This window comes from Stigmatopora nigra, chromosome 18, assembly GCF_051989575.1.
Source record: "Stigmatopora nigra isolate UIUO_SnigA chromosome 18, RoL_Snig_1.1, whole genome shotgun sequence".
In the NCBI taxonomy this organism is placed as follows: Eukaryota; Metazoa; Chordata; class Actinopteri; order Syngnathiformes; family Syngnathidae; genus Stigmatopora; species Stigmatopora nigra.
The window spans coordinates 3,294,726-3,308,276 of record NC_135525.1 but is presented as its reverse complement, the minus strand read 5'-3'; the positions used below and the strand labels follow the sequence as shown (position 1 = coordinate 3,308,276).

General features: G+C 35.6%; 1 protein-coding gene across 5 annotated transcripts in view; it reads right to left on the bottom strand.

The window, feature by feature from the left end:
- Window positions 1-180: 180 nt before the first annotated feature.
- Window positions 181-13,551, bottom strand: part of LOC144211423 (uncharacterized) — a 51,399-nt gene continuing 38,028 nt past the window's right edge. For all 5 annotated transcript variants that reach the window (XM_077738664.1, XM_077738669.1, XM_077738668.1 and 2 more), the window contains 14 exons: window positions 13,285-13,522; window positions 13,025-13,202; window positions 12,547-12,673; window positions 12,372-12,458; window positions 11,965-12,150; window positions 10,195-10,472; window positions 8,721-8,863; window positions 7,795-7,879; window positions 6,112-6,223; window positions 4,250-4,381; window positions 3,891-4,157; window positions 2,349-2,502; window positions 2,089-2,254; window positions 181-868 (listed from right to left, as the gene is read on the bottom strand). In XM_077738664.1, the coding sequence (XP_077594790.1) occupies window positions 434-868; window positions 2,089-2,254; window positions 2,349-2,502; window positions 3,891-4,157; window positions 4,250-4,381; window positions 6,112-6,223; window positions 7,795-7,879; window positions 8,721-8,863; window positions 10,195-10,472; window positions 11,965-12,150; window positions 12,372-12,458; window positions 12,547-12,673; window positions 13,025-13,202; window positions 13,285-13,522 (2,588 nt within the window). In that variant the 3' untranslated portion in view covers window positions 181-433. The remainder of the gene's footprint in view (window positions 869-2,088; window positions 2,255-2,348; window positions 2,503-3,890; window positions 4,158-4,249; window positions 4,382-6,111; window positions 6,224-7,794; window positions 7,880-8,720; window positions 8,864-10,194; window positions 10,473-11,964; window positions 12,151-12,371; window positions 12,459-12,546; window positions 12,674-13,024; window positions 13,203-13,284; window positions 13,523-13,551) is intronic.

The following is a 13,551-nucleotide window of genomic DNA, read 5'->3' as shown; positions in this document are numbered from 1 at the left end:
TAGAGTGGAGGGGTGCTAATCATCTTCCACACTATCCCCCGTGACAGTGTAATTACTTTAGAAAGTTTCCATTTAACGTAATTCAAAAAAAATCACTCCATCAGTCAGTTATATTTAAGTCACACTTCACATTCATGGTCTAGGCTTAAAATAAGACAGATCAGCATAGTAATATGGAAATATTTTTTTCCAATATGTTTTAATGATTGAAAATAAATAATTATAAATGATTAAAACATCAACTTTTCTTTAAAATTATATATTAAGAACCCGCAAAGTAATGGATTTTTTTCTCTCACAAGAACCCCGATCATTACAAATGAAACAACACAATGTAAATGTAGAGGATATATTGATTCAATAAAAGTGTGTATTCAAAATGGTCATCAGTGCATTAAAAGTAAAGTTAAAAGATAAATGCAATTATTTTCCCTTACACAAAGAGAAAAAGTTCCAGCTTTTTGGTGTGAAGATGCTGCGCTAGATTCTTAATGCGACATAGACGCACATTCTCTGCATCCCCTGCATTGTACACCCGGTAAATGTTGTAACGTTCTTTCTTCTCCAACGCAAAGTGCAGTTCGTTGGCTGAGAGAACAATAAACGACTTGTCTTTCTTCGTTGTGGACTTCACCTCCACATACACTATCTTCTCCTTTACACTTTCTGACTCGTCTCCCGTCGGGTCGAACCTCAGCTCAAAGTCGTACGGATGTCCGCTTTCGCCGGTTTGATTGCACCAGATGACTTGTGTGGGTCGGTCCGGCTCAGTGCCGTCTCTCCAGTGGCAAAGGAACAAGTTGACAAGTGACTCCCCCCATTGACCAATTGCAATATTGTCCCTGCTTTTGTCATCCGATATCACCACCTAGATAAGAACAGTAGCATTTAATCAGTAAAGGCCACACGTATGACATAATTTTCATAATAATTGTCCAAGTGGGACGTTACCAAATATTAGCGCTGCTGTATGTATATTTTTGAACCAGCAGATTTAATCACTTTTTTTCAGTTCACCTAAAATGAAGTCATAAAAGAACCAAACTTCATTAATGTTTTTTGTAAGGAAAAATCCGAGTTGTGGAAATAACTGGAAACTCTCGAGAGCCGTGACATTTTGTTTTTCACAAGTGTATGTAAACTTTTGACCACAACTGTACGTGTGTGTATATGTATATGTACATGTATACGTATATATACACATATACAAATATAAATATATATATATATATATATATATATATATATATATATATATATATATATATATATATATATATATATATATATATATATATATATATATATATATATATATATATATATATATATATATATATATATATATATATATATATATATATATATATATATATATATATATATATATATATATATATATATATATATATATATATATATATATATATATATATATATATATATATATATATATATATATATATATATATATATATATATATATATATATATATATATATATATATATATATATATATATATATATATATATATATATATATATATATATATATATATATATATATATATATATATATATATATATATATATATATATATATATATATATATATATATATATATATATATATATATATATATATATATATATATATATATATATATATATATATATATATATATATATATATATATATATATATATATATATATATATATATATATATATATATATATATATATATATATATATATATATATATATATATATATATATATATATATATATATATATATATATATATATATATATATATATATATATATATATATATATATATATATATATATATATATATAATGGTTTGCAACTGCCCCTGAAAACGCAAGTTTGACTTATGATTGACGCAACTCAGCAAATTGATGTTAACTTGGTTTAAAAAATAGATATTTTAGCCAGTGAATGTTTCTGGGTAACAGCTCGCTACGTAAATATATTTAAATTTTGGAAACCAGCGGCTTAAAGTCAGGTAAGCCTGATAGTGGGAAAATTACAGTAAATATATTTTAAACAAAAGTGCTAACCAAGGATGGTCTCTGGCATGGGAGAACCAGTTCTTTAAGTGAGGTCCGTGGGGAATGGAGCTCATTCCACTGATGAAAGTCAAGGTTCAACTGTGGTCTCTGGATATCTGCAGCTCTTTCTGAGCCTTTGAACATGCTCGGTTGGACCCTGGCCTCTGGCACAGCACTGAGGAAGATAGATGCAAATAGAGATCTCCTTTTAAAACCTGAAGGATTTTTTTTAAAAACACATTTTGGGGAATTTAGGAGGTACGGCATACATGCTGTCTGAAGAGGGCTGTTTGCTGGCTGGCTTAATGACCGCCACGGGTGGAGCAGTTGCAGATTGTTCAGGATCAGTTAGGTGCTCCTCTCTCTTCCTCTCCCCACGCTCCTTTTGGCCAGATGTCGATATTTCGCTTGGTTGACAGGGCTCTGTATGTGCCAGGGAAAATAACATTGAGAGTGGAAATCCACATTTATTTTCCATCCACCCTACAGATATATTAGAATTAAAACAACAGAATAAATATGTCAAAACTGTCTACATGACCGGACAGCAGGGTTTAATTATCATATTTTTTTCATTTTAGGTAGCCATGGAAATGTAAAGCATAACCAGAGCTGCCAACCTTTGTCGACCCCTTTGCAGGAGCATCTTTGTCCCATTTCCAGAGTTTTATGTTTTTATCAAGAGTCAATGTGATTCAGGTAAATTCGATATAAAATGTACAAAAATAACGCAGGAAAAATTAAATCCAACTGTTATTATGTATTTACATTAATTGAAATACTGTGTTTTTGCAAACTATTGAAAAAGTACAGCATAATAAAATAAGTTAATCTTTGTGTTGGGGTCCTTCTACGTGCGTTTTACGGTCACTAATTCCATCAGGTGTGTCGTGCTGAAGTCGCACTTGCATGTGCAATGTGCAAATATCGGTCCTTTTGGAGTAGGCTTCAACATGGGATATTTCATCAAATACGAACCAATAAACTAAAATACAAACTCAAACAACCCTGCATATTGACTGAAAGTCAGTGTGGAGGGGGGGGGGGGGTGCAATAGGGAATTTGGCAAATTTCCCGAATACAGGATGAATAAAATTATCCAATCCAATCCAATAGAGCCAACCTGGGAGAAAACAAGGTATCAAAATGTCAAACAAAATTTGAATTAAGTTTAGTGTTAGGTTAAATTAAATTTATTTTTGAGTTCTGCATTGCAATCCAAATTCATTTAAATTTGTTTATGTTATCTTACGAGCCCGTTGCCGTGCAAAAAGTCCCTCCCTTGTCCATCTCTACCTCTCCCCCTTCGAAATCTGTATAATTTTAGTATACTATTAAAAACATTTCAGTACTATCCAACCACAAGTTATCTGTTATTTTGTTAATAGATGGTGAATTAAAACTAATTATTTTTTTACCAATCTAATATCCTGTTTTGGGTGTTTTTTAGAGGGTTGCAACAAATTAATTTGTTTTTTAGTTCATTTCTACAGGAAACATTCATTTGAGTTACAAGAAAATCGACATACAAGCTCAGTCTCGGAACGCATTGAGCTCGTATCTCCAGGTACCACTGCAGTATTGTTGCAGTATCCGCATAGGCTGATAATACACAGCTTGGTAGCGGAATGGGTATTGGTACCAAAAAAAGTGTATTAGTGTCTATTCAAGCAGCCAAATATGATAATGCAGAAAATACAGTAAAACAAAAGGGACCACAGATGATGACCGCAACAACTGTTCTAGTTTCTCGAGTGGCCCTTTTGGAAAATTGATTGACCACCCTTGGGACGGCCAGATGCAAGTATTACCTGGAGGCTGTGTTGTGCTCCTTGCTGTAGAAGATTTAGGGTGGCCAGCAGCTCTTGAAGTTCCTTGTTGGTCTGCTGGTCTACTGTTGGTATTCTTTACTACTAGTTCATCTCTCTCAGTGTTTCTGCCATTATGATTCTGCAGAACATCATGGCCTCTCTCTTTAGTAACGACCTCTTGCAACGGGTCTGTATTTTTGGGTGCAGCAGGAGGTGGCCACAACTTCAAATTGGCTTCTACTGCAGCTTCGTCAGCATAGGTTTTTGCTAAAATGGGAAAACAAGAGGGTATGCGTATAAGTGTGTGTTTTCTGCTCAACATAAATAACCATGAGTCCCATTTAGTCTTCGCCTTATACCTGTCTTTTGGCTTCCTCTATTGCCAATAGATGATTTTGGAGGCCAAGAAATTAACGTACTCTCGCCGTCTTGTGTTCGGGGGTGAGAAGGCTCTCTTGGGCAACTCGGTGAAGTAGGATACATTGACAGAACTGGAATAAAATAATACATTTTAAGATAAAGATCACATATGATTCATTGGATCTCCTATCTGTAGAGATCAAATATGATAAATTTGTTCTCCAAGTATCCAGCATCACTTTTGAGTCATGTTCAAAATGGAAACGAAGCCAACATTTGCACGTATGGTACAAGGTCTAGGTATATTCTGTGTGCTAGCGTTTTGATACAAACAAAAACAAGTAAATATATGATGCACTTAATTCTTATTTATTGATTGTTTAGTTATTATTTATCTCTACTGTGTATAGATTTTCAATGTGTCTGCTTGTTTGTTGTTGCATCCATAGACTCAGCGAGTGGTGTGACTTGGCGCTGAATGTCTACAAAAACCATGGAACTCATCCTGGACTTCAGGCGGAACAAGCCCGCTTCACTCTGCTGACCTCACTTGGACTACAGTGTTCCCTCGCTAATTTGCGATTCAGCTACCGCGGACTCAGAGCTTCGCAGATTTTTTTAAGGAAAAAAAATACAAATATTACATTGAAACAACATATTTTACAGTTTTTTTTGTTATAACATGAATTTCACTCTCTCTACCCGTATTCTATATGGTGTACTGTATACAGGGGAATCCCTACTTCGCGGAAATTCACTTATCGCGGGTGGTCCCAGTCCTCATTAACCGCGATAATCGAGGGAACACTGTACTTATTTATTGATTATTTATTTGTCTGTCTGTTGTCATTGGTGCACTAAGTGGTGAAAACTTTAAATCTCGTTATACTTGTATAATGACAAAGAAAGCATTCAATTCAAAGACATTCAAGGGTAGTAGCACAGGACAGAACAAAATACATTGCAAACTGACTGACACAGGCTCAGAGGAATGAGCCGTATGTTGTTAGAACTCGATTTCATGCTCCAGTTGTCGCGCAAAAGGTACATGCAAGTTCAAGCCTCTCATATTATTCTACTGTCAAATGTCAAGTCACAATTTATAAACACCAGTTATAATGACCTTATATGATTCGTTTACTCTAACAATGGAGTGAATTAATGTAGGGCCTTGAGTTTATAGCTAGTGGAACTCAAAATTAATTGATCGGGTCACAGAAAAGTGTGCTTTTTGACAAGCCTGTCAAATTTGGCTTTGTATATATTTTACTGGCTATATAAAAAAAATAACGATGCCTTCTTTATGCCGGCGCAAAAAAATAATAATCCTGGCACCTAAGACAAATAAAAACCCAATGCAAGGGGCATTTAGACCACTGACCTATCAGGTTTCCTACAGGATCATAACAAAGTCACGTAGAAGCTAATCATTCATAACTTTTGTTACCATTGGATCGCAGACTAATGGCTGTTGTTATAAAAACAATGTCTAATTTTATTTTTTGATTTAACAATAAACTGTGTGGCAAGAAACAGCTTGGCCTAAATTCAGACACAGTGACTATTGTGCCGGGATGCTCGTTACATCGCAAAGTGTGGGCACCCCTGTTATAGAGGCCCCGTATCTCAAGAAATGCTCGCAACTCACAGCAAAAATTGAATTAAGTAAAGGAATAAACCACTTGGTTGATGGCTTGTACCCCAAAAAACTAACAACCAGTTACTCTAATTTCAAGGACCTGGTGGGTTGGGTCTTTGTATGATGCATCATTCCCTTTTAAGGCAGTATAAAGTACACATAGAGCTCTTGCTGTTTTTACTGCTAAAGTTAAGGGGTCCGGAGATGTAAATGTGTCCTTACCTGTTTCCAGGTCCACAAAATTTGGAGGTTCTGGGACTTCCCACTGCTCCTCGCTAATTGGCAGCTCTCTGATGTCTTCCTTAATTAAGAACCTCTCCAGGGCTGCTTCATCCTGTATTGATAAAAATACAGTCATACTCCTACTTGCGAATGCTTCAAGGGACAAAACGTTCAGATTATGGATTTTTTTTATATGCAAATGAGTGACTCAAGATACGAAAAAGATCCAAGTTATGAAATCCCCCTGAATCTTAATGCATTTCCTTAGCTGTTATTTTATTTTGAAAATTTTGTCGCGGATGCATTGATTCTCACTTTAGAACTTTGCTACTCTCTACTGGGCACTCATTTAATCGCTCTCATTCTATCTCATATAATGACAATAAACATGTTTCAAGATTCTCTCTTACATACCAGTTCACCTCGGCTAAATGCTTCCCTTATTAATGATTGCAATTCCCCTCATTAGGCGATTAAAAGACCGTACAAATGCAACGAGGCACATATTTTCACACACACACATAAAGCATCCGCAAAAGTCTAAAATGTATGTAGTACTATAAAGTGGACGACTTTTGGCCCTGGTAAAACAGGCTCTTTTCGCCATCTGGCGGACAAACACAAGCATTACGTCTCCCAATATAAGGGACGCGGAGGGAACTGCTTGGCGCAGGGCAAATTTTCAGAGATTTTTGGCCATTACATTCATTTTAAGACATTAAATCCTTTTCTCATCATCTTTTTGTGTTTCTCACATCTTAGATACAAAATTGGGACACTTTGACCAATTTTAAAGGGATGAGTAGGCAGTTGTGTGAGGTCCGTGCAACAAATTAGGGAATTTACATATAAATTACTGCCCAACTTACAAAATTTTCAAATTACGAAAAAAGTTCTGCAACCAATTAATTTCGTAAGTTGAAGTATGACTGTACACTGTTAAGATACTTTTAGGATTAAACCTACCAGTGATACTGCCTAGGATCAATTCAGATCCCTTCTATGTAGCTCCCTACATCACACCTAATCACATTTGGCCATGAACATAATATTAACGAGTGCTTAAATCATGTCCTTTAAAACTCTACACAGTTCTTGATCACAAAGAGAATAATACTTGCAAGTCTGTAGAACATTGAAAAAAAACAAAGATGCTTATGCACCAATGTGAAACTCAAAGCAGTGGGAACATTAAACTGAGATAATATATAGATTCTATAGGATGTCAGAGTGGCATTAAACTAGTAAATCCTATTATACGGTCTTTTAAGTTTCTTATGGTGGCACATCCAGAGAGAGGCTCAATTATTTTAATCAAACATCCGCTGGGTCTTTGCCAGAAGAGATTATCATTGATTATAATGCGACCCAATTGCACGTCTGCAGTAACTTCACAAATGAACGACACAAGGTTATTCAAGCATATTTGATGGTGAAATGCATAACGTTCATACTTTGAAACCCCTTTGATACATTCTTTTAGAAATGCAAAATGTACTAGATACGTACTCTAGGGAAATCTGGATATAATAATTCTAGTTACACTTGTGTGTGTTCCTGAGTGTGGAAGAGGGGGAGAAACAAAGGAGAAAATGACAGGTCGGTAATAGCATGAACAAGCCAATCGCTTTTCCCTGAATAAAGATAACTGGTCAATGGGTGAAGAGGTCACACATCACTTACATTGACGGAAGTGATCAAGACACTCAGAAAATTCATCAGCTCTTTTCTGTCTCTGCTATCTGTGCAAAACAGTTTGACCAGCTCCCTAAAAAATACAAGCAAAAATAACAATCTGAGAATGTTACATTTCAAAGGCTTGGATACAAATAGTGCGGTCTCTGGAGGGTCTGTCAACAAAGTTAAGTACTGACTTGATTCCGTATTAGATTAGAACTTTATTTCATCCTGTATTCGGGAAATTACATTTTAAATTTAAACAATTTTAGTACTATTAAACATATTTTAGTACTATTAAACCACTAGTTATTTGTTACTTTGTTATTAGATGGCAAATTAGAACAAATAAAATGTTTTTCCAATCCAATATTTAGTTTTTGGCGTTTTATCAGAGGGTTGGAACAAATTAATTTGTTTTTAGTTCATTTCTATGGGAAACGTTAATCTGAGTTACGAGTCAATCGAAATATGCGTTCAGTCTCGGAATGAATTAAACTCGTATCTCAAAGTACCACTGTATACTGTTTCTAAGGGAACTATTGGGATGAGTCCGATTCTATACTTAACCCTACATGACCAAACATGCCGTATTTGATACATAAATTTTGACCAATGTGCTATTTTCTCGTTGATAAAAAATATTTCTTTTATAAATATGATACAAATTTATAAAAACTTTTTTTTTCCTTTTGATGTTTTTGTTCCGAGAGACCATTAAAGGATCAGAGTTTAAATAATTGCAATTTGCTGTCAATTATGTTGGGGTTTTGTTTTTTAAAGGATTAAAAGTAAGTATGAAAATAATATCTCTTCCCATTCATGTGGATCCAGCCCAATGTATGAATTGTTTTCGTTACATGACCCGACTGCGGTCTTGTCACATCAATCTCCAATAAGCAGATTTGCCGACTATATATTTCACCACAAACCTGCAAATGTCCAGCTTGGATGAGAGGTGATCTTTTTGGATGCATAACTCCTTATCTGTCAGCAGACAGATGACATCGGTCATCTCCATCACAGTATTAGTGTCATCCAATTCCAACAGGTAATGGATATACAGTTTACCCACCTGTAAATAGCCGCAGAGAAACTTGTTACCTACTGTGGATAATGTTTAGGAAGTCTACAAATCCCAATTCCAATAAATCTAGAAAATAAAGGTAGTATTTGCTGGCAAAATAATCACATACCAAGTTGAACCAGGTCCAAGTGCGACTTACAGTTGAAAAAAATATGGTAATTAACGATTTAGACACTTGTCATGTGTGATGTGATTTACTATTCTGGCACATCAACCTGTCACTCAAAATGTTTACTTTAATTTCAATGATTTCACGTTTGAAATAAATTTACAGCTCAGTACAAACAACAAATTTAATAGTTTAACATTTATCTGAAGTTTTCCTAGGCTGACATTATGATCCTGTATTACAAAATGATGTTGTTGCATGAATTAATATTGTACAGATGTTTTATAAATGTTATTTTGGACGGAATACAATGAAATCCCACAATTACTTGCAATTGTACTTTTTCAAAAAATGGTGGATTTTTAATATGTATTTATTTTTACTCAAAAATAGGTTTAAATATATATATATATATATATATATATATATATATATATATATATATATATATATATATATATATATATATATATATATATATATATATATATATATATATATATATATATATATATATATATATATATACATACATACACACACTGTGGTTCGTTTCATGTTTCTTTAATTGTATTCTAACAAAATTGTATTCTAAAAAACACTCCATTTCATCAGGCCCCATTAAAACCCAAATAATAAATTCTATTTGAAAAATAATTTGGCAGATTGCATTTTTTTGTTTCTGACATATGGTGTGGTTCTTTGACTCTCATATAAAATGTTTGCTTTTGTGTCTCACTTGTTCGCCAACCCTGAACGAGGGGATTTTCGCATCACTCTTTGCAATAACCCAATTCTCTTGCTTAGAGTACAGTGTTCCCCCGCTACTTCGCGGTTTAGCTACCGCGGACTCAGAGCATCGCGGATCTTTTTTGGAAAAAAAAAATACAAATATTACATTGAAACAACAGGTTTTTTTTTGTTACAACATGAATTTCACTCTCTCTACCCGTATTCTATATGGTGTACTGTATACAGGTGGGTATTTTTTTTTTAATTTAAAAAAAATAAAATAAATAAAATAAAAACTTTATTTTTTTGGAATTAAATTCTAATTAAGCATTTTTGAAGGGGAATCCCTACTTCGCGGAAATTCACTTATCGCGGGTGGTCCCGGTCCCCATTAACCGCGATAACCGAGGGAACACTGTATTTCCTTCTTCGGTCCCCATTCTCAAAATTTTTGTAAGCTTCAAAGATGCAGACTGACCTGTGCAAAATTAAGATGCTTGATCTTTTCTCCGATGTTGTCCTCAATCAGTTGAGTATAAACATTTGCTAGCTCCTCATGGTGGTATAGGAATTTCTGGACGTGGGGTATCAGTGATCGCACTAGGGCTTGCATGGATGGACAGGGCATCCAGTTTTCAGTGAGGGGTTCCGTCTTGACACACTGCGATAGCAGACGGATACCGCAGATGTTCATGAATTTCATTCTGTCATTCTCATGGAAGGTAGTCCTGGATGGTTCTCCTGGCACTTTTCCCCCTGGCAGGCAGAAAATTAAGGTCAATGTATTATTTAGTGATACAGATATAACTAGATGTGTAGTCGTAGACAACCACGTTATGAAATTTTGGTTCCTTTAATTTCTAATGATTCTTTTGTGACACGTGAGGGTGTGGTAAATATAGTACATTAGAAAACAAATAGTGATCCATTCATTTTCTGAACCGCTTTATTCCCACTTGGGTTGTGGCGGGTGCTAAAGCCTATCCCAGCAGACTACGGGCCACAGGCGAGGGACACCCTGAATCGGTGGCCAGCCAATCGCAGGGCACAAGGAGACGGACAACCATTCGTTCTCACACTCATAGCTAGGGGAAATCTAAAATTTTCAACCAGCCAGCCTACCATGCATGTTTTTGGAATGTGGGAGGAAACCACAGTACCTAGAGAAAACCCACAAAAGGTCAGTGAGAACAAGCAAACTCCACACTGGAGGATTGACCTGGCTTTGAACCAATACCCCAGATCTGTAAGGCCGATGAGCTAACCATTCAGCTGTTGGAGCGGCTGAGTTTTTTTGTTTTGTTTGTTTTTTAAGGAGAGTTCTGCATAATGCATGCAGGGTAACAGTTATTTTAGTTGACAATAATCAATCAGGGGTTTGAGTGGTTAGCACGTCGGCCTCACAGCTTTGGGGTCCTGGGTTCAAATCCAGGTCGGTCCACCTGTGTGGAGTTTGCATGTGCATGAATGAATAGTCAATCAAAACCTAGCAAAGTTAGAACTTCACCTCAAAAACAGTTCACAATATTGACAGGGGGATTAACACAATATAGTTTAGCTTCTATTATGCTGAAGTTATTGTCTGGTTTTTGGTATTTGTGCCACGGATGGACCAATGTGAACCAATGTACTATAATGGTAGCTCAAATGTGTCAAACATCAGCTCATTTAAAATCAATATATTTGATTGTACCAATGCAGATGGGTTAAAATGTTAAAATACAGCAGCTAATTCAATGGTTCTTAACCTGGGTTCGATCAAACCCTTGGGGTTTGGTGAGTCGGCCTCGGGGGCTCGCTCGGCGGATTAGGTTAGGTTAGAACTTTATTTCATCCCGTATTCGGGAAATTTCTTGGTTGCAGTAGCAAGACAGACACAAGACATTGTAGACCTAGGTAAAAAATTGGAGCCACACACAGGAAGTCCACAAGGTGGGGAACTCTGAGCCTCAAGACACATACACTCATCATGATTATACACGATAACATGCCCCACTTGACCATCACTGGCTGCAGACGATATTGCTTGGCTAATCAGTGCTGTCAGGAATTTCTATATCTTGAATGTGAGGAAAATAGTTTTTTTTTGTTTTACACTAAGGTAGGGTGCTGAATACACATGAAGCTGATGGGGTTCGGTAGCTCCAACAAGGTTAAGAACCACTGAGCTAATTTGATGTAACTATTTCAGACATTTTTCTTCAATGTTTTTGAAGCTAACAAACACATGATAACACAGTTAGCTTACCAGAGAAGCTAGTATTTTTCTTTGGTGCAGGCTTCTTTTCTGCTGGTGGCAAATTGAGGAGGCAGATTTTTTTGCATGTTTTAAAGATCTTCTCCAGCTCTTTACTGTCAGCTATCATGGGTTTACGTTCCAGGCTCACCCAGGTGTTTTCCTTTGTGGGGAAGACCTTCTTGTCTAATACCACACCTAAATACAAGAAATATTAGCACAGTGTGAAAATATCTTATGATTCAATTTTTGCTGTTTTCAATTGAAAACCTTAGCTACTGAAGAGGGAATAACATTTTACATTGTACTAGAATTGATCATGTCTTGTTACAGGACATTTTCCGCTGTTATTTAAAGATGATCATTACATTTCAATAGATTGTGAGAGTGTCTGAGGAAAACACGTCATTGAAACTGACCTTTTAAAGTGGCGCAGTAATTGTCATCAAAAATGGGCTCAGACATTTCCTCATGTTCAGTAGACACATGAATTCTACACTTGTCAGCTGTCACACATAAAAATGAAAAGATTACCGTATTTTCATGACGAGTGTGAAGTTTCATTATGATAAAATGAATCCCAAAGAATCTTACCCAGCATGGCATACAGCACAGAAACATCCTGGAGAACATCAGCATTTGGAATGGGAGATGATGAAGCAATCAGTTCCAAGAGAGCTACATATTGGTTCATGTTGGGGCTGGTATCCACACCCAGCAGCTGATAAAATATCGTTAGATTAGATTAGATAACTTTATTCATCCCATATTCAGAAAATTTCATTGTCACAGTAGCAAGAGGTTGAGAATACAGACACAGGAAAATACATTTTAGACATAAATAAATAGGTAATAAATAAGTTAATAAATTTTTTTTTTTAAATCATCATTATATTATTATCACCATTATGATGATTGCAGATTTATAATAAAAATGATCTTCATTAATTGTAATTATTTTACATCTATTTGATATCAATCACAAACATAAATGTCGAATATTTCCCTCAGCATCATGCGGTGGATTAGACATAGGTGTGACACAAAAATCTGAAAAAATAGAGCTTCGTACCCTGATAAAGAAATCTCTCATGTCCTCCAGTTTACTATAGAAAGGAGCCAGGACTTTAGGTTCCTGAAGAGAGCTTTCTGGGCCATGTAACAACAGTTTGTAGCGCTGAAACATGTGAGTGGGTTCACCCCAACATACTTCCCTCAAGTGGTAGAAGCGTCCTGAACACCAGTTACTACTTCGCTTGGAAAAAGCCCAAATCTGATTAGCGACAATTAATGAATTCAAAGATCAATATATTCAATTTGATAGTGACATACCGGCATTGTTCCAGTGGTATAAACACAACCGGGTTATGCAGAAAGAGCTCCTTTAGGCTGCTCTGGGGGCAGTTTTTGTGCAGATAGTTGTAGACGTTGTGAATGTGCTGAATTGTGGATGTGAAATTTGCACCCTCGAGCATATTATCAAGGGATTCTTTTTCATCAGCAGCTGATTTGACACACCACTGCTTGAGATAGGAAATCAAAACCTCCACTGACACCTTCCGTCTTATTCCTAAAAAAAAAAAAAAGGCAGAAAATGAT